At 39.6% G+C, this 26,399-nt stretch overlaps 1 protein-coding gene and 1 long non-coding RNA gene across 4 annotated transcripts in view; one reads left to right on the top strand and one right to left on the bottom strand.

Annotated features, from left to right (window-relative positions):
• Positions 1–10,126: 10,126 nt before the first annotated feature.
• On the top strand, positions 10,127–21,830 carry LOC134630633 (uncharacterized). Its single transcript, XR_010094308.1, has 3 exons — positions 10,127–10,179; positions 11,384–11,505; positions 20,773–21,830. It is a non-coding gene; the product is annotated as an uncharacterized LOC134630633 (long non-coding RNA).
• tnca (tenascin Ca) overlaps positions 18,962–26,399 on the bottom strand; it is a 55,317-nt gene continuing 47,879 nt past the window's right edge. The window contains exons 22-30 of one of the 3 annotated variants that reach the window (XM_063478078.1): positions 26,198–26,317; positions 25,968–26,111; positions 24,818–24,948; positions 23,841–23,973; positions 23,292–23,443; positions 23,000–23,096; positions 22,751–22,912; positions 20,198–20,361; positions 18,962–19,983 (exon numbers count right to left, since the gene is read on the bottom strand). In XM_063478078.1, the coding sequence (XP_063334148.1) occupies positions 19,873–19,983; positions 20,198–20,361; positions 22,751–22,912; positions 23,000–23,096; positions 23,292–23,443; positions 23,841–23,973; positions 24,818–24,948; positions 25,968–26,111; positions 26,198–26,317 (1,214 nt within the window). In that variant the 3' untranslated portion in view covers positions 18,962–19,872. The remainder of the gene's footprint in view (positions 19,984–20,197; positions 20,362–22,750; positions 22,913–22,999; positions 23,097–23,291; positions 23,444–23,840; positions 23,974–24,817; positions 24,949–25,967; positions 26,112–26,197; positions 26,318–26,399) is intronic. The other 2 variants (XM_063478076.1, XM_063478077.1) reach the window with 2 other exon arrangements.

Raw genomic sequence — 26,399 nt, 5'->3', positions numbered from 1 at the left:
ACCTGTTGAGAGAAAATGAAGAGCTGGCTTTTAATGCTTTTTTGTCTCCTAGAGGGAAACATGGAGGTTGGACGACACGATGGTCTGGGAACCTTTGTCTTGACTGTTCAACCCGATGACCCAGGCTCAGATAAGCAGTTGAAAATGAACAGGCAGATGCATTTCTGTGACTGATGCATTTTAAAATGAAATATCAGTGTTCAATATTGATGTAATAGTAATTTTCTAAAGATTATACAAATACTAATCAAACCTAACCTATAAACCTGTATATTTAGATATGGAAATACAGTATATGACACAAAAACTGAGTTTGGACAATTCTAATGAGCTTGCAAGTCAATATTTTGTATGACCACCTCTATTCTTCAGCACAGCCTAAACTCTGTTGGGCAGACTTTTGTGTGTTTTTATTTTTATTTTTTGTAATCACGGTCAGTTCTCTCTGCTGGATTTTTTTTTTTTTTCATTTTTCTGCTGTAGATAGTTTTTTACACCTGGACAAAATTGTCCAGTTTCCTTAAATTTTTTATTGCCGCATGGCACACCATACCAAGATCTGTCAAGTTTTCAGCTAAAAGCACTTTGGGAATCATCTTGTTGGTGAACAAATACTTTTTTACGCCTGTCAAACTGTCTTATCGTTGCCATTTGTCATAGACTCAACTGATGAAATGGGAACAAATTATGAGTGTTTGTGACATAGGTCAGAGTTAAGTAGCTTAACAAACAACAAAAAGGGCATTCCTCTGAGAATGGTATCATGTCCAAAGGAAAACTTTGAAAACTCTGAAAGGCATCCAGAAAACATGGAGAACCATTGCACAAGACCACTTTTGCACAGTGCTGCACATTAACTTAAATATAACCAAAATCGGAATAATTGTCGAATGGTAAAAAGGTGTTTTGAAATTGCTTCTCTGCAAATGTACTTCATCTGTAACTTATCACTTGTTGTGGCTACAAGTAGAAACCAGAAAGATTCTTGTTTCAAAAATCTTGCTCCTTGTCTCTCTCTATATAAGTCAAACACACTTTTGATGCTTTAAGTGGACTTTGCTGATTTTACTTCTGTATTTGAGTGACACTTGTGACAGTATTTCAAAGGTTTGGAATCACTACTGTGTGTTAAAAATGTTATTACTCCTGCAGCCCTGTGCCTAAGTTGCAGTGCAGGCTGCATGACTTTTCACCGCATATGTGAAGCAACACTTGTACATTGTGCAATAGAGAAAAAAGGCACATTGTCAGCGGTAAACCACACCTCCTGGACACTCGTATCTGCTCAAAAGTGACTCAGTTCAAATCACGATATGGCATTTAAAAAAGTGAAGCATTTCATGGTATGCCAGCTTAACTCAATTATTAATCATCTAAGCTATTGTGGTGGCACATAAGGAGAGGCTGGTGTTAATGGCCTCCTACATCTGTGATTAATAGTCATAATCTATGGAAAATATTTAATGAAAGAGACTCGGAGTTTACATAAGCAAGGAATCAGTGGGTTGACAAATTATACAGCATGTCCTACATAAAAGAAAAAAAAACTGGACGATACCTAACTGATATAATTTGTCACGCATGGAGCAACAAGAGTGAAATATCGCTCTCTTTTTTGCCTTTTATTTCAATTGTGGACACTGTAATAAATAGAATCATTCAATTCTTTTATATCTCTGATTCTTTTAGAAGGGGAATTCTTCCTCTTTTAGGTCAGATGCGCTGACTGTAATGTAGCCATACTAGTTACAGAGCCATAAAGAATGAGGTTTAGCGATAAGGCAATGGGTTCAGACGGCTTATCTTATAAACCCCTGATAGAGGGAGCAGAGGCTCCGGCATTGCACAGCACTCTGTTAAATATTCACAGATATATCTGAAGCATTGATGAGAAGCTCAAAGAAAGAGATCTCAGGGAAGTAATTAGGCACCAAAGTCCATCGGTTTACCCTCTCCGAAAGTATTACGTTTGTCATGATCACATTTCATACTTATTTCAGTCTACACACATAATTTATTTTAACATTAAGCCTCTTTTTTTATGAATAAAACCAATGTTTTTTCTTTTTTTGTAGGGGGAGGGGGGTATTTTTCACTGGTACTAGTTTTTCTTTTTCTGTCACTCTAAATAAACTGCCTCTTATTCTCAAACACTTTGAACCTCTAATCACATTTCATGGCAAATGTAGAGCAGTCCATTCTCAAGCTTTTTCAGATAAGATGTAATCACAGCGTACATCCACAGAGTAGCTAAGATTCACTGAGTTATCTTAATCATCTGGACGAGCGCCATCATTTAAACTGCCTAGAATCTGGAACGTGGACTGGTGAAGAGTCACGTACTGGCCAGCAGTGATAATTCAGAAAATGTGCTTCCCAGTATGAGGCTGAGTAACCTCTAATTTAATTGGCTTAAGCTTAGACGGATGGCAGTTACAATTAAAACAATCCGGGAATGTTAGACTTGGCCTCATTATTTCTAATTAACCCCTCCAAAGGTACACACAGTACCCTGTTTGTTACATGACACAAACATACTGCTTTCTTTTGAGCTGGACACATGGTCACACTGGGAATTATCAGTGTGCACAACTGTATCGAGATCTGACCGCAGTGAGAAACAGCTTAATTAGCCAGGCTGTAAACAACCGCAGCTTCCACATTAACAGGATGTCTCAAATGAAATAGGACCATCTTGTCGCATGCTGAGCTCACCATGTGGTTGCACAGCACAAGTGTGCGCACTGTAAATACTCAAGATTGTTAATCAATAATCAAGGACATTATACTGACTGAGCGACTCTTGTCAGAGTAATATGTGGTGTCTGGCAGATATGAAGGCATTTAGTCTATCTGGATTGCAATCAGTTAAACTGACAACCGAGGTGATTGTAGGTCCTTCAACTTGAAGAGATAGGCACAATTTGTTAAAGTGTGGGTGGCTACAGCAGTTATGGAAAACTCATTATGGATATTACGTCACTGATGCTTCTAAATTGGCTGTAGCTGCGGATGTGTTTTAAGCGCACAGAATAAAGTCCTGCACAAATTGTACAATTGGTTACATTCAGATTTTGGATATGATGATTGCAACACCAAAACTGTCTTGTTGCATCAGCCAACCGCACACTTCACTTGACTTCAGGTCATGGACTGCTGCTCCTATTCAAAATCTGATACAATTTGAAATTCTTTCTTCATAATTCAAAGAAGCCTCAAACTTTATTTCTCCTTCCATCGTGCTTCACATGTAGACAGGGTTTTGATGCTGGTCTGCTCTGCTGTTATTCCTCTAAGCACAGGATTGTGCATTTTCCTCCAGCTGTCCATAAACTATCGTGACCGAAGAGTCATGGAACATCTAGTATGGACAGCAGTTACCTTTATTTTTCCTTGTGCAATTAATAACCACCTGGCAAACACAAAGGCAATCCAGTTATTATAAAGGACACTTTACTTATTTGAAAAGTGGTCATAAATGTATTTCTCTACATTACTGCTGGGACTCGGGGGGTGAAAGCCAGTTTCTTGTAATCTAGGCAGTTTGAGCAGTAGCAAGCTTTAGGCAGGTCACAAAGCAGTCATTGGTAACTGTGCTTTTACAGATTTCTGTGAGAGAAAGCAGACACATAAATAAGTTCATCTGTAAAGGGCTGCCAAGTTCAGTGCAATCTCGGTTAAGTTACTTCTGTTCCAGCAGTAGATTCCACAGCTCTCAAATCCAGCCAAAGTGTTGCCCTGGATTTGAGCTTAATGTCACTTTGAAGAGTAAGAATCTCATTCTCAGCAGCAGAGCTATCCAGGTGGAACATTAAAACTACTGAAGCAGTGCAATCCACATCGATACTTTCACCAAATCGAAAACACAGATAGGCAGCACAAGGCTCAGTGAAGCACTTCTCAGATACTGACAAGATGTTCTGAATCTGATCCTCACGATGTGTACTTTTAGGCTACGCACAGTGCTGCAGTCATGTGAGTAAAGTTGCGCAGGTCACAGTGCTGCAGCCTACGTGACAGTTGTTGTAGCTTGCTGTTAAATGTGTTCACTGTTCACTGAACTGATTATGTGGATTACATTATTTATCCTGACCCTGCAGCTCTAAATTAGAGTCATGGAGCAGGTCACTGAGATCTGTCGGGAACACTAAATCCAAAAGCCACTGGTAGCTGTGCACATACTGCACGTTTTGAGAAAATCTTTCAGTTCAGGCAACTCCTCATAAACTCGACTAAGTCATAAAACATCTGTAGCCAGCTGCAGGACTGTGTGCTCTTTGTCAACCACTGGCTTGAAAGCAGTAAAACATACTCGCTGCTAACTTAAACAGTGATAATTCAGGATAATCCAAGAGATTACACTTGCATGATTTACTATTGCTGGAGCACCATGGGTTGTGATGGAGATGAGCTTTAACAGGGGCACTTTTTGCAAAAAAGTGTGAAAAATGTTTTCACCTTGTGTAAACCTTTAACTGACCCGTAGAACTTCTTTTGTGCTAATTTTTCTAAAAAACATTCTGAAGACATGATGTGACTACCACTCACATAAGCGCATTTCTTTCGGTTGCAAACCCCTGGCATTGCCAATTATTAATATATATTTGAAAATTACATTTAGCTCATCAACAAAATCTTCTTCAAAAGTTTACTCTCAAAATTCTGACTTTAATGTCAGAATTCTGAAAAGAAGAGGTTCCCAGTTTGTGGCCCCAATCCTCTTCCATACTCACAGTATTCTAATTTGGAAAGCTTTGTAGCTTTTGTGAATCATTGTGCAGTGCGGCTTTAAAATGTCCATCTGTATTAAGGCAACACTTGGAGGTAAGAGAAATGCAGTTTAAATGTTGAGAAAACAAAATAACAGTCATTCTTTTTGTTTGAGGAACAGTAAGTTTAGGATATTTTGACTTCTGCAGTACCAACCTAGCTAGCTAAGTGCTGTATTAACTTAGCTGGCCAGCTAACTTAGCTAGCTAACTAGCCAATTATGATCAATTAGGGCAGGCCACTGATCATAATTGGCTGTGACTTGCCCTTGCAACAACTTGTCATTATACTGCCTAGCGTGTTAGCTCAAGTATTTCCAAGCATTATTTATAGCACATATGGAAACCACACACTGGAAAATGCTAATACACCTTGCTACTTTACAATTCTGTTACATATTAACTACATTTTAAGGAAATTTTCAACTCTGCGATAAATAAAGGACATCTTATCTTTTCTTATTTTGCCTTATCTTACTTCTTGCAATACATTGGGTGATTCCCACCAGTTGGACACCCTTGTTGTGACTGCTTATGGATCATCACGTCTAAAATATAATGTTGATTGTTTCTGTAGCGTTTAAATCTTTACAAGTGAAAGACTTAAACATAAACAGTAGTATCACATCCATATGCAGACTGGACATCAGTGAAACTACGGAAACTGTAGATTATAAAAGCCGTAGAGTGGTTAGCGCAGGTGCTTGGGTTAGGGTTTTGGGTATGAATCTGCAACCTAGAGCCTTTCCATGTGGAGTTTTCCTTTCACTGTCTAAAGCCATGTTAGGTTAATTGGTGATTCTGAATTGGCTTTAGGTGTGAACATGAATGGTTGCCTGTCTCTTTTAGTCCTGTGATGGACTGGTGATCTGTACACTGGGTGTACTGTGTCTCTTGCCCTAATAGGTGGAATAGGCTTCTGCAGCCCCACACTGTATAAGTGGTTAATAAAATGGATGTAGGATGTAGTTTGAAAACTGATTCATTTTTTGCAAGGAGTGCATGAAACAGGAAATATATTTTTATGTTTGTCAAAAAAAGCTGACAGGTGACACAACACTCAATCTGGATGAAGCAGATCCAGAGGCAGTTTTACATAGCACTTAGTTTCTAAATATGATGAATATTTTAAGATTCGAAGCTATGCTTTCAGGGGTGTTTAAACCCAGAGAGGTTCCAGCCCGAGTGCAATGCAAATCTATAATGCTGTCTCCACACTATGTTCAAAGATAATGCTTGGGGCAGTTATCTAATTGCTAATGCGCAATGTGAGTGTTTCAATAATTAACGAGGCAGGGTTCACCCAGCTGCGATGACATCAGCTCTGATTAGTAAATGTGTGCGGATGGAAGTCAAAGTACTGCTATATCAGAGCAGACAACACCATAAATCACAATTCTATTAGTGCTGAAACGGCAAATGCAACAGAATCACTGATGACTCTGAAGCAGGGAGCATAGACTTGACTTTAGTAGGAGTAACAAGTCTGCCAGAGTCAATGGCATTTTCTATTTACTACTTTGCTGCTGGAGTCATTTCCTCATTCAAAGCTTCATGTAAAGTTATGAAAAGTCAAATATTTTCAGTTTCTGTTGTTATTTATATATGTGTGAGAAGTTGGTAGAAACAGTATGTACTTTCAGATATCACAACACCAATGTTGAGCATCCTTACATGACCACACAAACCCAGCACATATTTCAACATTGCATAACCATTGGCTGGCGGTCTTTTCTCAGCGGCTAGTCATAGTTGAAAACTAGTTTCAAAATTTGATTTAAACCAACGTTAAGGACGATACCATAAAGTCGGTTCAAGGTGCTTCTTAAATGTTGCCTGGACTTCCTTTTTAAACTTTCTAAGAAGATAACATTTGTATGAAATAATTTCTTATACACTGGTTCCCAAAGTGAGGGCCTGGGCCCCCTGGTGGGCAGTTACATATTTATAAAAAAATATATATAAAAAGTGACTTCAAACTGGAAATATGAGGTTTATGATATTACTCCTTATTCTGATCGAAATTTACCGCTCTTGTATTGAATTTTGTGTTCCAGTGGCAGGTGGGTCACTAATTCACCTTAATCCTTTGCATACAACATGGTTTATATGGCATTAGCAGTTTAAAGACAACAGCCTCTGCTGTTTATGATTTTTGAATAGGAATTTCATGGAAATAATTTTTTTTCTTGTATTGTGATTAGAGTAAATATTTAAGATGTGTGGGACCCATGGCATTTTTTGGCTTTTAAGTGGCAGCAGCACTCTTGACTTTGGGAATTTAAAAAAAATTCTTGACAGAAAGAACAGGGGAGAAACTTATCCAGCTAAATGACAGTATGAGTTTATGATGCTAACATAATGAACAGAGACGGGATAATTCTAAGACTGAGATGCAATAGAATTTATGTGTCCAAACCTGTAAACAGCTTAAAGGCATTGTTATTTAAAATACAAACAAACAAAACAAAACAGGCGCCAGTAATGCTAAACTATATGTACAGAAGTTATTTGTTCATGGTGATGTACCCACTATATTAGTTGTCATTGTTTGAACAACGACATTTAATCATGCACTTAGTTAATGATTATGTTTTTTTTTCTCGTCTTTGACTTTCGACATAAACATAATTCCATCTGTAATCCATCTGATTCACTGAGTTTTATACAATATGACCACTAAATTTTTTTATTGAGGTCACATAGCAGGAGAGCCAAGGACTGTTTTCACACAGACCTCATTAAAAGTAAAAGTTGTATTTTAATCATAAGAGTCGCCCCCTGCAGGCCATTAGAAAGAATGCACATTTACGCGGATTACATTTTTCAAACCTGCAAGCTGCATACATCTTTAATAAACGATGTTCCAAATTATTATACAAATGATATTTGTCGCTGACTTTCCTACATAGTCCATGCAAATGACAGTTAATATACTTTTCAAGTCATCAACTGTTAGAGCACAACTAAAATGTTATTGAACAAACCTCCCAATGTTTTTGCAAAAATGAAAAAAATGAAAATGCAGTGTACCAAATTAACATTTTATTGGTTGTAAAGAACTGAAAATGGTCAGTTGTTGGATTTGGAGCATTAGGAGGTCACATTGATCAAAACCAAAGGCTAACAGGCCTTTGGTTATGCCCATAGCAGCCAATGCCACAGAGGTGTTCCTTGCAGCATGAGATGGTGTATTGCATGACATAACTGAAAGAGGTCAACTACTCCACTGCTGTTGCCACTCAAAATCAAAGTTATAGTTTTCTTAAACTCTCAAAAGATATTCTATAGTGCAACGATGCATAAAACTTGCTCATAGTGCAGCAGCAAACTCCTCTATAAGGCCCAGGAAGAGAAAAAATACAAAAGAAAAAAACCCAAACCTGGGTCAGTTTTTCCATGAAAGAGACACACATGTCCGTTTACTAAAATGGAAACTCTCCCTCTGCTTACATGCCTATACCAACATACCCACTTCATTGAGTTTAACAGTGGACGATTTTAACACTCAACCCAGTAACCAGGTTAGGCTATGAGTAAGCTGGTTGCACACTTGACAGCTCTGGAAGTGTTTGAGCTCACGCCTGTCCAGGTGTCAACACACACCAGCTGCAGGTTCAAACTGAGACAAACGATTCAAATTAACCGAGCAAATTCAAACGACTCAATTCCAGCTTCTCCTAGAAAAAGGATGCAGCAAACAGAATTGAATCCTGCCAACAACGCCACAAAACGGTCACAAACGAATCAAATTTAGATGGATGAGCCCCCAGTCTTCACAGACAGAGCTGCAGGGCCATGACAAAAAGGGAGATGCACACAGGGAAAGAACTTAAGTTCAGTGGTGTAAAGCCATCCAGTGCATGGATGAAGAAATGGCACAAAAAAATATTGTTTTGTACGGAACCCAAAATCCAAGAGGTATCTTGGGGAGAAGACCCTGAGATAGATAGCTTTTATAGCGCACTGGCACACTGGGCCAAGGAATTGCAATGTCACTGATGGGAAACAAACCACCCCACCTCTCTAATACCTGCAGATGAGACCTGCCACATAAACAGGCCAAAAGGAAAGCAGGGTGAAGTGAGTTGTTACAGGTACTATACTGAAACAAATTGTAAATGACTCGAGGGCTTGCATGCAGTACATGTTAGGTAATAACCAATTATCTCACCTGCACTCCATCTTTGTTTGAAGAGCTTCACGTCTTTGAGTGCAACAGTCCTCACTCTTGGCAAAAGCAAACAGAATGATGCATTTCTTTAATGAGTGCAAGGCGATGGAAATTGTGTTGTAACCTTGCTGATAATCTGACCTGGGGTGGAATGAGAACTGCTCCTCTGAGGCCAGCATTAGAGAGACAGTGTTTCCTGTAGCTTCGGAGCAAGAATATGTGAAAATAAGAGCAGATGCTGAAAGATAGAAAGCTTCTCTGCCAACAATAACGCTTCCCTTTTTTTCCTCAAGATTTATCACGTTCAGTTTATTATTACAAGTCACATTAACAAGTATTTGTTTGCCATGTCTACTTTTACAAAGCAAACGCTCTCCAGTGTTAAACATGACATACATGCCGGCTCTATCACACGCACATCAGTAATTACAGATTGCAAATCTTTCAATCGGCTTAGCAAATACCGGATGGATTAACATGGAACGGTGTACAAACATTCATGATTCCCAGAGGGTGAATCTTACTAACTACTATGATCTCCTATTGAAAGTTTTGCACATTCACATTACCCAGAAGATTCATCGTAGCATTATTCTTCCGACTTCTGACTTTGGCATAGATGTCAATGGCATAAACTTTATGCCCTTGATGGGTAACGCTGACCATTACTTCTCAAGTTACCCAATACAAGAAAGAAACGGCTATAATAAACTATTCAAATACTTAGAGAGCCGCCAGTGTGGCTGCAGACTTCAGAGGTAAAAGGTCATCACCATCCAGAACAATACAAATAAAAACGACTGCATGGACCAATAGCTGCTTTACATTAAAGCTTTGTCATGGAGAAAATATGCTGGCAAATAAAAAGCTGTCAACACTGCCGCGACTCTAGAAAAGACGAGCACTTATCAAAAATGGGCTCCTCGCTGGAATGACAGCTGATCAAATCTATGTTTAACTATCACAACACAGATGGGGATTTACAAGCATTTCAAATGTCAAAGGCCACGAAGGAGCCGGCCTCTGAGTTTGAATGCTTGTAGATTCATTGTGATGCTAATCCTGTTTTATCCAGTCAGACCCTAAAATAAACCGAGCGCTCTAAAGAATGAGCCGTAATCCCCATCACCGAGCTCTGTGCGCTCCCGTTCTTAGCCGGGATGTTATGTCACTGCAGTCAGAGCCGCAGAGTTAAAACCTTCATCAAATGAGCGCGACGGAGGGGAATACGAGCAGGTAAAGCAAATATCATCCAGGGATTTTCAGAGATGATTTGAAAAGTATAAATGAAACAAAGTCAAGGCGTGGATTTAGGACCGTACACTGGTACACAATCGCACAAGCAGGAGATTTATTATAAGGTACAAAATAATGTAGAGGATCGACTTCTTTCATTGTATTTTTATTCTAAAGGAGTGTTTCATTTTTCATCGCTGATCATGCATTAAGTTGTTCACATTTATACTTTTAGCTGTGGTTGACATTATGTCTTTTGTTGCTCTCTTATTTTAGGGCAGGACTTCCGTTGGGTGCTACTAGTTTAGCTGGTTAGTACAGACTAGAATTTGACCTTTCACTGGACTGTCGAGCAGTAAAATGAATTGGTTTTCATTTATTTTATTTATTTATTGTTGTTTTGATCATGTTAAAGTACCCTGTAAAGTATCCTGTATGGAGAAAATATGTTAGATTTATACCCTAGTTCTTCATAACATGTTCCCATCTTCATAACAACCATCTAACTTATCTGTTTAATTTTTTGGGGGAATTTAAAATTTACTGCTTTCACTGTGGTAGCCCCTCGCAGTCTCCTAGGCTGGACCTCTCAAAATATTTATGGTTTTGTAACTTTGGAGCATTTGCAATGCAATTATCTGACAAATGATATGAATTATAAAACACAGTCTGTATCACTATGAAGTCTCCTTTCCAGTTTGAGTAAAATTCCAGTATTATATTACCAGTAGGCAACAGGTGAAGTGCCTTATAGTACCTTTCTAACTAATTAGTTAGCGGTCCACCTTCTCATCAAATATATAAACTTTAGGCATAGAACAAGTAAGGTGGTGATGGCCGTAAAGCCATAAAGCTGTCCACAAATCAGTAAGTAAAAAATCATCTTTTACAGTCTCTGCAATCAACTATTATTCCAGTTTTAGGTTTATATATTAAAAAACAACAAAAAAGCCAAAAAAAATTTAAGCTTAAATATTTGTTAGCACTGTTGCCTCACAGCAAGAAGGTCCTGAGTTCAAATCCACCATCAGGTGGAACATAAGGAGCTTGCATGTTCTCCCCTGTGCTTGCGTGGGTTCTCTCTGGGTACTATGGCTTCCTCCCACAGTCCAAAAACATGCATTTAGTGGGGATAGGTTAATTGGTAACCCTAAATTGCCTGTAGGTGTGAGTGTGTGAATAGTTGTCTGTGTCTATCTGTTAGCCCTGCGACTGTCCAGGGTGTATCCTGCCTCTTGCCCTAAGACAGCTGGGATAGGTGGAAGAGAATGGAAGAGAATGGATGGATGGATGGTTTATGTATTACGATGCAGCTCACATACATCAGTAAGTACATTTCATTAACTTTGCACAAACATGTTCTAGAGTGATACCCCTGCTTTCAGTCTCTGTGTATGTAAAGTGCATGCTAACTGGCTGTAGTGTACAGCAATACTATGAATGAAAACAGCAATTAATTACTTTCATCTATCTCTTTGTAAGGATGGAAACAATTAGGTTTGTTTTTATGCTTATTACATTTTTTGACGCCTACGAAGTTGTGTTTAAGGTGCAAAAACACAAACATAATTTTTCTCATATTCTACATGCTTCATGTTGCAGCACCTGTCTTTACCCTTTGGTCTAAAAAAGATCCACGCAGCAAGCAGGTCCAGGATTCAAATCACTTTTAAAAAGTTTGCATCCTTGCCTTGGGTTTCAGTGGGTTCTCGCAGTCGTCCAGAATCCTCCCCGAATCCCAGTGCCACCGGATTTGGTTAACTGGTGGATCTAATTTGGCCATAGAATGTGAGTGTGAATGGCTGTCTGTCTGTGTGTTAGCCATATAACAGGTTGGTAGCATGATATAAACATTTCACTTATATGTATATGCTACCATTATATGTAAGTACAGCAAAGTAAAACATCTCTTTGGCCTTTTAAATCAGGTTTATAGCTTCTATTAAAATTCTGTGTGCATACATGACACATACTTTATATTTCACCAATGCATTTGTTGCCTAAAAGTCCAGATGGCAACTTGATGAGGTAAAGCAGCACTATATGGGACTGCATTGAAACCACTTGAGTAGGTTATATGTGCGGTTCAATATGCACGGCTAAAATCCTCTTAGGCTCAGGTCCAAGTTGACATACATCTGGAGCAATCTAATGAAATGTGTTTCGTCTTTAATGCTCTCATTGTAAAATGAAGGAGGGATGACTTTGCACTAGCATCCATACTAACATAAGGATTAACAGATCCCTTAATTTGGAGCAAGAAGTAGGAAATGAAAGCCACTGTCTACAGGACGGAAGAGACTGAAACTAAAATGACTGCAACCGTGCAGTCAAATAATTCAGTTTAATGTAACTGTCAGCTCTGATTTCTTGGCTTTTAATCAGAGGTCAGACATCTGGCCTCGAGGCTTTCGTGTAATTACTCTGCTTATCTAAAATGGACAATAGCATCAAATCTATAAATTTGATCAAATCCACAGTGATTAACTAAACAGCCTCTGTTGTTAATCTGTGAAACAGGGATCCATTAGAGCAGATCATGCTCCACGTTGATAGGCAGAAACCCCCCCAAAGCATGATCTCATGTACATCGGAGGTCATTCAGCCAGCCACGGCGTATTAAGCTCTGTCTTATTTTCTACATTCTAATTTGAGTAACGCATCAGATGGTTGCGTGCGTTGTTGCGCCAACAGACATCAGGACATAGTCAGAATGATTAATGACTATAATGTCATTATTTTTCCACAATGTTATGTATTGCTTGGATTATCCTGCACATAAATAGCTGTGAATTAATTCATCTCAATTCGCACCATTATTCTCAAAGCACTTTAATGAATGAGACTTAGATGGATTTATTTGTTCCATGTTCCATGGAATGATATTGAAAGAACAATAACAATAATAATACCACTACCACTACTACTGCTATTAATAATAATAATTATAGTAATAACAGTATCTGGCATATGCCTTTCTGGCAGACAGATATATTGTATTATAGATGAATGCATTGCTAGTTAAGTTTAAAGGGATATTCAGCTCAACAGAGCTCTCACTCTTTGTCAGCCTGACGACAGTGCAGAAAAAAAAACTTGGGCTTTGTTTCTTTTAGTAAGATGTCCTAGCTTTATGGAGGAATTAAAAAAACATAAAAAATAAAAAATAAATTGAACTGAATTGAAATTGGCTCATGCTAAAAGGCAGTAGGTTTCAAAAGACTCAATTCACTTCAGTTCAATTCAATTTTATTTATATAAATCACAACAACAGTCGCCTCAAGGCGCTTTATATTGTAAGGTAGACCCTACAATACTACATACAGAGAAAAACCCAACAATCATATGACCCCCTATGAGCAAGCACTTTGGCGACAGTGGGAAGGAAAAACTCCCTTTTAACAGGAAGAAGCCTCCGGCAGAACCAGGCTCAGGGAGGGGCGGGGCCATCTGCTGCGACCGGTTGGGGTGAGGGAAGGAAGACAGGATGAAAGACATGCTGTGGACGAGAGACAGAGATTAATAAGTAGTGTGATTTGGCATTAAAAACCCCAAGAGCGACGGCTCGTTTTCCACATGCCTCAGTTAGCGTGTTAAATGTTAAACGTCATGACAGTACAAGCAGAAAAAAGACTAAAACACTTGTTTGAAAGAGTTGGTGAAAGACTCTTCTCTCTAAAAAGAACACGTCAGCAGGTTTGCAAAGTTGCATCTGAACAAATTGTAATCGTCGTTCTGGAACAATGTTCTTTGGACAGGCAAGACCAAAATGCAGTGATGAATTGGGCATCTTGCAGTCACTGAGTCGACCATGAACCAAATCAGTCCCAAAGTATTCTAGAGTATTCTAGACTGATGAAGCTCGGCTGAAATAGTGTGTTGCAACAAGACAGCACAGCAGCAAATCTACAACAGAATGGCTGAAAGAAAAGAAGCAAGATGTTGCAATGGTCCAGTCAAAGTCCAGACCTCCACCAGATTGAAACGGCATGACCTTAACAGAGCTGTCAATGAATATCCACAAACCTCAATGAACTGAAGCAATGTTGTAAATAAGAGGAAGCCAAAATTCCTTCACAACAGTGTAGGAGATTTATAAAGTTTTTGCTGTTAAATGTGCTTCTACAAGCTACCGAGTCGTGGGGTGTACTTAGCTTTTCACACACTGCGTCTGCCTTTTGGCTTAGTTTTTATGTTGTGTTGTTGTTCATCTCAAGTTGCACTTACCTAATTTGAAAACCTTGTAAGGACAGATGCTTTACTTTTGACCTGATCTGTGCATTTCCTTGTTATTTATCATCATTTGATAAACTAAAATGTCTGTTAGGTTTGAAGTTTATTGATCAATGTTAGCACTCTTACATTTCAGGTAAATAGTATAACTCATAAAGCTGTCAAAATTTCATAAACACATTTCATAAACCTTTTAAATTAGGTCAGTAACAATCCAGCACACTACCATTATTGAGACAATAGTCTAAAGGCTCTGCAGTGTTGCTGTATCATGCTGCTTGAATTCAGCAACACGGCATTAATCACTGTCCAGTAATGTTTGCCCTGTAGTGTGCAGGAATGTGTGAACTGTCTCCTGTGTAAAATTTGTTTGTGGACACCTCCAGGTGCAGTCGGTCATGTCCATTTGCTCTATAATGAGCTTTAGGTCAAACTTCCTGTGTATGCGCTTTCTTATTTTTAGTGCTGTGCCACTTTAGGAGTTCCATCAGCATGTAGAAAAATCAGACAGAGCATAAAATTACCTATTTTTCAATTACATATGTCCAGAGAAAGAGTGGAAAGTAGTGCGTTAACCACTGAAAGGACTGCGGCCGATGATTTAGATACATGTTCGCACAGTGCCAGGGACTCTGCACTGAGAGCAGAGCCAATTCAAATATAGCACACACTCTTGGGGAAAAGTTTCCTTGAAAAACTTGATTTATGACAGTCCAGAGTGATTCAGTGAGGCCGCATGGCGTGATTAATGCAAACAGATTTTCTTAGGCAACACAGCAACCTTTGCTCAATTGGCACATGCAGAAATCCTTTTTTTTTTTTTTTTTTTAATTTTGGCTCCCATTTGACCTCATGAAGTAAAAGCTCTGTCTTCATGTTGCTTGCAGAAAATATTTCACATGAGGGCACACTATGAAAATAGAATCAAATTATACAGTCAACATTACATAAAACAAAACATAATGTGCTCATTTCTGTTTACTGAATAGAAACCAGTTATTTTTTAGGTCATTGCATCAGCAGGAGAGAGCTGGCTGTGTAAATCTGAGACAGCTCTTTGAACAAACAGTGATATAACACTGTTCAAATACTGAGAGTATCACAATGTGCTACAACTCCATGACAGTTCTGAGAACTCTTGGCTAATTTTGGTTCACATGTACTGAGGCAAGTCTCTGTTGAAGGGGTGTATGCATTACCCTGTGGGATGTGGAGTCATGTGAAAAAGAAAGTTTTTTACAGGAATCTGTGCAGTCCTGTGAAAAATGCCCCACCATTTAGCAGCAATAACTTGAATTTATCATTAGTTCATTTTCTCACTTTATCAATCTTGTCACATTGTGGAATTTTGGCATGCTTTTCTTTGCAGCATTGCTTCATTTCAGAGGTTTGAGAACAGCTCTCTTAAAGTTATGCTGCAGCATTTCAATCAGGTTGAGGTCTGAACTTTAACTGGCCTGTTGCAACATCGGGTTTCTTTTCTTTTTTAGCCGTTCTTTTGTAGTTGTCCTGCTGTTCTTGGAATCGTTGTCCTGTTGCATGACTCAATTTGAGCCAAACTTTAGCTCTCATACATTTGACTGAATATTTTGAATATACAGAAGAGTTCATGCTTAACTAAATGAATGCAAGGTGCCAAGATCGTCACCCGTATGATGTGTTTGTGCTGATATGCTGTGTTTGGTTTTCACCAACCATTGCCACAATGCTCAGCAGTGTTGGTTTTCACATAGTTACAGTTATCTTGTGGTTTGTACAGATGCAACTTTGCAAAGCTAAGACATGCTGACCTGTTCTTTTTAAGAAGATGAAGGTTTCTGCAGGCAACACTTCTACACAAGGGTTTGGAAAGGTTGCCTTCCAAACCCTTGCACCCAGTACAATTAGAAAGACTGACCTGATCAAGGGATGAATTTGTTGTAATGTACACTCCTAAGTGTACATTAGTGTCCTTAGACTTCTTTAGACAAACATGAAAAAGAGGCCTCAGATGAAATCCTCAGTGGAGGAACCAGGCCGCATTCTGATACTGATATGCTGGAAGCTAAAGAGACCCTTACAGGTAACGAAAACTTTCCTAGAAATACTCTTATTGGCATGAGGTACTATGGATATACTGGGTTGAGCCCCCATTTTGCTCTTAGATCTGCTTTAATTCTTCATGGCATAGACTCAATAAGGTGAAACGTTCTTTAGAGAGCATGGTCCACATTGCCACGATAGTATCACGCAGTTGTTGACTGCATTTCCCAAAGATGCTAGGTCTATTGGATTGAAATCTGGTGACTGTGACTGCAGATGCTATTTGAGTAAAGTGAACTCATTTTCACTCAAAGAAGATTTGAGCTTTGTGACATGAAAGATGTAGCCATCAAAAGATGCACCAAAATATACTTAATTAGTATTAAGGAGTCCAAACTCTGAAGAAAATATACCCCACACTATTACACGACCACCAGCAGGACCACGGACACAAGGCAGAATGGATTCATGCTTTCATGCTAAGGCTAATTCTGAGCCTCAATGTCCCATCAGAAATCATGGAACTGAGGAAAGTTTGTTCAATCTTCTGTTGTTGTGTTTGCCACAAAAGACCACCGCTTCAACGTTTGATGTGTTGTGCGTTCAGAGAGTCTCTTCTGCATCGTATTGCATTGCATTGTAACTTTCCATTCAATTCAATTCAATTTGGCCTCAAGGCGCTTTATATTGTGAGGTAAAGAGCCCACAATAATACAAACGAGTGGTTTCAGCTCAAAGGAGTTTGGCCATTCTCTGAGCTCTGGCATCAAAAAAAGCATTTTCACCCAGAGAACTGCAGCTCACTTTTGGAGCTTTCTCTGTAAACCCCAAAGACGGCTGTGTGGGAAAATCCCAGCAGATCATCAGGTTCTGAAATGCAACCTGTCTGGCACCAACAAACTGTAACAGGTCACTTAGATTATCTTTCTTCAGCAGGTCATCTTGACCTGTTGCAGCAATGTGATTGGCTTGCTTATTTGTAAGCAGGTGGACAGGTGTACCTAAAAAAGTAGCCAATGAGTTTATATAGTTTATATAACTATATGATACTTATAACTGAGCAATTTGCATATATTATTACTATTTCTTAAATTTGTAAACTTTGTAATATATTGTATTATTTAATTAGGGCAGTCTGTTACTGTTATTGTCTTGGAGCAACTGTAACCCACATAATTTCCTTAGGGATTATCAAAGTATTCTGATTCTGAATAATGTTATTTATCTTCCTGGGACCACAAATTTCACAGCAATCCATCTTCTGACTGTCTCAAGTATCTCAGTCTGGAACAAAGTGGCGGACTTCCTGCCATCTCCTTCGTCAGAGCCTGAAGAATTCAGAACATCAGTAGAAAGCTAAACCTGTTCTGGGATAGCTTTCTATAAAATCTGACAGATTTCAGGCAGAGATCTAAACACTTATCTGAGTAAATATCTGCATTATTGTGTCTGCGATCAGCCCTTCTGCCATGGGAAATATTAGCCTGTTATTGACAAACACAAGTTCCTAAAGAGTGAAGACTAGGATCCCTGGAAAGGCTTTACTTGAGCACTTCAGTCTGTCTGGAGATAGATTACAAGGACACCCAACTTGTGGAGCCCTTATTTAGAAACACCTCAGGATGAAATGAGATATTAGCAGCATGCATTAGTAGAAATCCAGGTCAGAAGTTATTTCTAAATCTTGAACTTAATATGGAAAACTCCCAGCTCTTTGCCAGCCGACATCTCGTGTCCTGGGGTTTGCATGCTTAATTGTAATATTCAAACATATAGTTCCAACATCCTAAACTTCCAACAACTGAAAGCGTCAGTCTTCTGTGAGCACACACAAAGAGTGACATGGACACCAATACTCAGAAACTGTTTCTTCGATCATTCCCTTGGAGGATCAGATGCAAGAGGCCAAAATGTCCCCACTCAATTGGACTGCAAAACAAACAAACTGAGCCAGAGGGTGCAGAGAGGACACAGAAGTGGCTGCAGATTGCGAGGAAGGGTCGGATCGTTCGGCCACGTGCTAATGTTGAAAAAAGATATCTAGCCTTGACAGGAAGTAGAGCATGTGGCTCACTTATCTTTAACTGGATTTTCTCATTAAAGTCAAATCTTTCAACTCCAAAGTCTTTTTTTTTTCTTTTTCCTTTTTCTTTTTTTAAGAGGCGATCAAATTTGGATTTGATGACAACTGCAGAAAAGGTATTGACTTTGCAAACCTTGTGTGGCTTGGAGCTGGGGGGGATCCAAAGGCCTTGAATTGCAAAAGAGAAAAGATAAACCACATTTTAAACTTTGGCATGTTGAACAGATGCAGTCACCGAAAGCAAAACGCCCCTTCTGCAAAGATTAAAAAAAGATTTATATTAGCATCAAACAGGTAATAACCTAAATTTAAGATCTTTTAGTAATACATTGAATCAAAGAAAGACAAAACCCCAGTCATGTCTTTAAAACCCCTATTTTTTTTTTATTAACAGTGAAACACTTTTTATCAGACCTTCTGAGCTGTGTTTAAAAGTAATTGCTACTACACCTGATAAATGAATGTCGCTGTTATTTTCCAAGCTACTGTACCTAAGAATAAATGCAATTTAAGACCTTTAAAATTTGGTGCTTTTTACTGTTTTAAGACCCACAGGCACTGTGAATAATCTTTAACACTTACCATCAGCTGCCTGGTAATATTAGTCCTTCAGCTGCACTTAGCAGCAACACACAGGGCACCCCTGTGCAGTACTGCACAGAGCAAACACCGCCATCTGCTGGGGTGGACGTGGTTCAGCTGGTCACTAATAAGAAGAGCCACCACACGCTTGTATCAAACTAACATCTTTTATTTGTATTGAAGGTTACAGAGCATCAGGTCTTTTTTTTTCTATCAAAATAAGTAAATCAAAATTCAAGCAAGAATTCAATAGCTTCTTGGGGGTGGGATAGGTGGGTTTGAACAGTAAACATATGACAAGTTTTTAAGCTTTAAAGTTTTCATTTGATGCATCTAACCTGGTCAGTGATTCAGTTTGAGATGGATGAGGCGAAAACTCTGATGCATGACTTCAGGGGATGTGACTATGTGCCTTTTGACATGTTACTGATTCAGTGAATCGTTTCAGATCCATTCATAATTTTTTTTTAAATTTACTTAAATTTTTCTTCCGGCATTTGGTCCCAACAACACATATATGTCCGTTCGTGAATCAAACTTAGCATCTACTCTCTTTGGGAATGCAAAAATATACAGTCACACACGGGAGAACTACACAAAAAACAACAAAAAACCTCCCAGTTAATGATTCTCCAGGGTCTTTCCCCACATTGAAAACTCAGTCACAGCGTGGCGTGACTGCCTGTACGTGTGTTCGAGAGTGTCTTAAAGATGGGGGAGCACAGATGCTGATGCCTGGAGATGAGGTGTGAAGGAGAGAGGGCTTGATGAGTCTATGATCGCTTTTTTCTGCTCTCAAAATTTCTGAAGTTGGCCGGCCTTATCTTCATCTCTGCAAACTGGATCGAGTGTTCGTGGCCCTTCCAGTGGAACCAGTTGATCCCCTGTGGAAAAAAACCCAACAAAACCCCCCAAACAATACAAATCATCAGCTTTTCCTAAACTACACATCCAGCAGTGAGCAGGGAGCAAGTTTCACTGGGAAAAATCTGATTTTCTCATTAGATAATTCAATTTTTGTGCTCCTAATAAACTGCTTATGGCTCATCTTATGGTTTACCACTTCATTTTCTGCGATGCGTGTGAAAGCATTCGTACCTTACTGTGACTTTTGTCGCCATATTTCCCCATGAGGTTGACACGGTGACAGTTTTTATACCAAAAGGCGCCTTTATAGGACAAGGCGCAGTTGGTCACAGCGATATCGTTATCATTGTCGTAAGTGGAGAAGGGCCGACCCTGGTGGTAGGTCATGGAGTCACCTGGTGGACAAATGAGTATTATTCAGTTAAGGCAGTCTGACGAGCTTAACTGGATTTGTCAAAGTGACTTTTCTTAGAAATAATTTGGCATTCTTGGAAATACGTTCAGTTTATTGCCAAGAGTTTAATGAGAACATTCGTCACTGTCAAAACTGCACGGTTTAAAATGCAGGATTAAATTATGTCTTTACGAAAACAGCTGTGAGCTCGTTTGTACTTCAAAAGTCTGGAAAGATAAACCTAAGGTTTTAAGACAGAAAACTTCTTTTGAAAAAAACTAATTCAAAAAATAATTCTTTTGAATTATTTGTTGTTTTTTTTAATAAACTGTGCAGACAAAATGTGATCAAAACGGGAATAGTGTCACATTTTCTAGTATTTCCGGATTATGTCTTTTTTCTTCTTCTCCAGTGCATTCAATACCATTGTATCCGCAATCCTGAGGGACAAGCAGGAGTACACAGGTGTCGACCAACACCACGTGGATCCTGGACTACCTGGCAAGGTAGTCCATACTGCCATCAGTATGTAAGGATCTTCTACAGGTGCCCCACGGGGAACAGTTCTATTCTATTCTCCTTATACACCACAAGACTTCACCTACAACTCTGATCACTGCTTCCTGCAAAAGTTCTCAGATGACTCAGCAGTTGTTGGTCTCATTGCCGATAACAGGGAGTACAGAGAAATTACTTTGTTGACGGGTACCAGCGGAACCGCCTACAGATCAGGTACGTCTGTACCTGATCTGTAGGTACAGACGTACCTGATCTGTACCTACACGACTTACACCCGTGAACATCCAGGTAATGGATGCTGAGCGCATCGACTTATATAAGTACCTAACACCCTAACTAGACTGGATTAACAATACAAAGGCCATCTGCAGGAAAGGACAGAACAGGCTGTATCTGCTATGGAGACTCGGTTCTTTTGTAGAGCAGGGGCATCTCTTGAGGACCTCCTATGACTCTGTGGTTGCATCGACCTCTGCACCTCTGCAGGGCAGCAGTATCTGCTCTGGAGACAGGAAGAAAATGAACTGGCTGATCAAGAAGGCCAGCTCTGTTCTGGGATGCTAGCGGAGGTGGTGGGTGACAGCAGAATGGTGGCTAAGCTGTCATCCCTGCTAGAGAACACCTCCCACCCCCAGGCAGGTCACCCTGACAGCACCGAGCAGCTCCTTCAGTGACAGGCTGCTGCACCCACGGTGTGCAAAGGAGAAATATCCGAGGTCTTCCTTTCCAGCTGCTGTCAGACTGTATACGTGAAAATGCACCACACACTGTACATATTTCAGTGTGGATCTGAAATGCCAAGTGTATCACTGTATCACATCTACATCTACATATCCATATATTTATATGTAAATAATATTTCTTCTGCCTTGTATAGTGTACATTTTTCTTCCGTTGTTGTTTCATCTATTTATTCCTGGTCTCTTCGTTCTGCTGCTCTAGCAATCTGAATTTCCCAACAATGGGACTAATAAAGCCTCTTATCTTATCTGGTCTTATCTTATCTTTTGTGGTGCCTGCGTCTGAATCACTGAGTGTCTCGGGATCATAAGATTTTATGTCCCTGTATTCACTTTATTAAACTTTAAAGAGGGCGATATAGCTGCTGAGACAGTTGTGTTCAGTGCAGTGCCCTCGTGTCTTGGCTCAGACTCAGATAACTCACTGATCCGGATCAGTGGGTGTGATCCAGACCTCTGTGTGTTCATATTTGAATCAACCTATCAGCCAAACTTTTACAAAGAACTTGTGAGCACCAGTGGTGTTTCTCCATTTTACAGCCAAAAGCTACATTCACGAGTGTTAATATATGACGAGAATGGAACATTATTTTGACACAGGAGGAGTTACGAGCAGAAGACGCGCCTGTATCAAAGTGCTGCGAACAATAAAACCTTTTATAAAGTTTCCATTTGTTTTGACGAGCCAGCTATTTCACGTGGTTATTAAATCCTTTGAAGGTGATCAAAATGCTCTTTTCAGGGATTTCTCCTGTGTCATCAGAACAGATCGAGCAACCAACAAAGGTGCTAAACAAAAAGAAAGATTTGTATTGTGACACTCAGAGTGGGCGTGTTTTTTTCCAACCCGAAGGGCTCAAAAGGATTAGTGTAAACTTTCAAGCAAATACTCTGCAATTAATGGGCCTGTAAGTCAAAAAATATTGACAGTATAAACATAAAATTTGGCTTCATTATATAAACTAGACAAAAAAAATCTGCTTATTCTGAGAGGTTCAACTGAACTGAGCCTTTATTACACTTACTGGAAGGAAACAAGCGTGAATACCATTCTCTTGTCTAACGTTAAAGTACAAAGTAAATACTTGTACTCCCCAACATGTCAGGCTATTTCATTAAAGTGATACCAACCTGCTGTTCCACTATATGTTCCTATGTAGACTTTATAGCGTGTCCTTGGCTCTGCAATTGTGAACTTGTCATATTGCGCGTAGGCGGTCTCCCCGTTGTCCCTCAAGTCCACTCGCAGCTCATAATGGCCTGAAGATGTGATTTTATGGAGGTTGGAGAGACCTACAACCCAAGTTTAATATGTGTGAGTCAGGAGGGCAGTGAGCGAGGGAAAGAAAGCAAATACGGCTCCAGAATGAGCGAGCTTACCCAGCCAGAACTCATCGTTCATGTTACCAAAGCCAGCCGTGTAGTTCTTCCAGTTCCTGAAGAATTCCAGCTTTCCATTCTGGCGTCTGAGGAAAACCTGAAGAGTACCGACTCTCATGAGTGTCAAAACAGCTTCGCAGCAATCATAAGAAGCTAGGCTAAGGCCACTGAGGTGCTGTCTATCATTTGTCATCAGAAAAACAGGTGCCACATAAGCAGAATCATCAGGATTCAGTTTGAATAATGGTGTGAAACTGGCTTTATTTGGATTCCAGAAGGCTTATTTCCTCACCAGCCATCCTCCACCATCTGTGGTCATGTCACAGTAAACCTGGATGGGCTGGCTCTCCTCTCCTCCAATATAGATGGTATACAGACCAGAGGTCGTCTCTCCGTTCAGTAATATCTGAGCACAGTCCCGTGGGCGTCTGTACAACTGTCCGACTGAAAAGCACATATTAAAAAGGGATCACGTTAGAGACCCTGAAGGATGCGCTCACTTATTTTTTGTCCCTTTTAAATAAACAAGGCATGAGGCTGTATATAGCATCCTGAGAGAGGACTACGGAACGGGGGAGGGCTAAACAAAGGAGAAAGAAGGTTATTCCATCTGGAGCTCAGCTCAGACAGAAAGAAAAACAAGCACAGGTGATCTGGCTCCAATATCAGTGCAAATGAAAGGAATGCACATTAGAAGATCTCTTTCTAATGTGCATCTGGACTGTTGCATAACAGCCAAACCCTTCACTTCTGAGAAAGCAGCAACAAGTCCAGTGCTCCCAATTTTCAGCTATACGTACACATTAATTAATAAGAGGTTTGTGTGTGTTTTAATGCTTACGGGTAGTGAAGACAGTGGCCACGTGGCGACTCCTCTGGGCTCCAGCGGCAGCCTGCAGTCTCACATTGTACTCCGTGGAGCCAGTGAGCTGCGACATACTGTAAGACGATGCTGTTGGGCTTAGCATCACCTCCTGAATTCATGCAAGACACACACATTATTTACACCAATGGCATTTCTTAACTATAGTGGCTAGAAGTGCAGGACACAGAAAAATTTAAGAAAACATGACAACACCATGAAAAGGTTTTGAACATTCGAATGGATTGAACCCAAGAGCATTATGATGGGTTGATGTCATTTCCTTGTACTATACTATTCCCTCAAATTGAAAGAAAGGAAGACGAGATTGCAATCGTAAGGCAATATTTTAACAAAGAACACTGATAAGCTGGACTTCATAAACTACAGATGGTGAAAAAAGGAGAAGGAATCCTGCACTGTGTCTGTTTCTGTTTCAGGGTATGCAGCTCTTGGAAATCATCCAGAACTCATCATGATATCATTTCTTATTGTTTCAAAGTGTGCTTTCAATGTTGATAGGACATGTTAATGTCCTATCAACATTTCTGAAATGTTGTGCAAAATGCACATTAGGACCTAAAAATCCATCAGAGCTCCAGATTTTACTTTTTAAATTTCACAAATGAAGGTTTTCTCAGCAGAGAAGCCTTGCAACAGCAATAAGAAAAAAACCTTTTAACAGGAAGACACTGGCAGACTTTGTCTCAGGCAAGGCAAGGAAACAGGACAAAAAAGACACTGTGGAGAAGAGTAACTAAATGTAAAATGGAGTGAAAAGAGACGAGCGAAGATGAAATTCTCAGAGCATTATGGGAAGCCCCCTGCAGCCTAGGCCTATTGCAGCATAGCTAAATGATCAGAAACTTGTGCTTTTAACGACAGTTAGAAAAACTGGAAAAACACGGCAAAACATATCAGTTGTCAAAGATGAAATGACACAGGCATGTACGTACCCTGATTGTTCCATCAGCAGAGGAGAAGCTGAGCATGTATCCAGTGACTGCAGCATGAGGTGGTCTCCACTTCAGAGTGGCGCTGTCAGTTTGAATATTCATAGCTATCAGATCACGAGGAGGGTCCACATCTGCAAATACAGCATCACATTAATCATTCAGTACAGCTGATGTGGTTAAAAAATCAACGCATGTTGCTTAAGGTTATATTGACGCTGACATATACTACATATAAAAGATAGACAGAGACGTGGGAAAACCAGATGTTTCTATGGCAGGAATTTTTCAATCACAGGCAGATTCACCTCGAAGAATAAGCAACTTTTAATCTTTTTTTTTATCTAATGGAGCCCCTAAATTACAAAAATAAGACTTGAAATTAGCAAATGAGACCATAAACACATCAGGAGACTGTTTATAATATGTTCCGGAAATATGGGTGTAATTAAATTGAAGTTTGCTGTATTTTGTTTGAAATTACAATGTAATTATATATACAAATTCTTAAAGCTAGGTACACCAGAATAATGGGGTAACAAGTCAGTCTTTAACAAGAAACAAAGAAATAATTTTAATGTAAGTAATGTGTAAGTAATGTTAAGAACTGCTACAGTTACAGAAAATGACAATGAACAACTGAAGGTTACGGGGCTGGAGTCGGCACCGGTAATGGACAGACAGCCAATTGGATCCTCCGGCTCAGTGCTGGTGAAATTTTTTTGGGTCTTCCACTTGACTTTTTTGTTCCATAATCCTCAGGATCATTTAAGAAATTCCAAATAACTGTCTTACTGCGTGCCACCTCAGCAGCGGTGGCACGCTGCGAGAGATCCTGGTTATGCAGTTAAACAACCCGACTACAACCAAAAAAGGAAAGTTTCTTTGTCTTTGCCATGAGAACGTCATCACAGTGTGACTACCTGCCAGAAAATGACAATGAATCCACATTTTTGCACAGATTTGGCCTTTTAAAGGCATGTGGTCCTAAACCGGGACTGTATAATTTAATTAGAATTTCAAATAAAATACAGTGAAATTCCATTTAATTCCAGGGAATTACATATTTAGTAACAGGCCATATTATAGAGTGTTCCCCATCTTTTATATTAAGCAATACTTTTATACAATCTGGACATCTTTCTGTATTTACCTGTGGTGAATTCGGTAACAGCAGAAGCACTCCTCTCAGCTTCTTTCATAGCATGAACTCCCACTGTGTAGTGGGTTGCCGGAACCAAGGAGTTCATCTCAAACTCCACAATGTTCCCAGAAACGTGCTCCACTGTTGGGGACACTATAGGGCAGGAATGAAATTATGCAATCAATACAAAGTCAATTAAAATGAACAGAAAGCAAGCTCGTTTAAACTCAGAGACACACCAGAATCAGCACTGTAGGTAATGATGTAGCCATCAACAGTGGCGACAGATGGTTGCCACAGCAACAGGGCCGAAGTGTCCGTGACATTAATAACAGTAAGACCACGAGGTCTGTCCAAACCTGCGGGGCACGAGGAAGATCACAGAGAAAACGTGTCGGGTCAGTACATTTTTAACTGACTCCAGTGTCACCGGAGTGAAGG

The sequence above is a fragment of the Pelmatolapia mariae genome, linkage group LG7 (assembly GCF_036321145.2).
Source record: "Pelmatolapia mariae isolate MD_Pm_ZW linkage group LG7, Pm_UMD_F_2, whole genome shotgun sequence".
NCBI lineage: Eukaryota > Metazoa > Chordata > Actinopteri > Cichliformes > Cichlidae > Pelmatolapia > Pelmatolapia mariae.
Note: the sequence above shows the minus strand (reverse complement) of the source record. Positions and strands in the feature narration are given on the sequence as shown.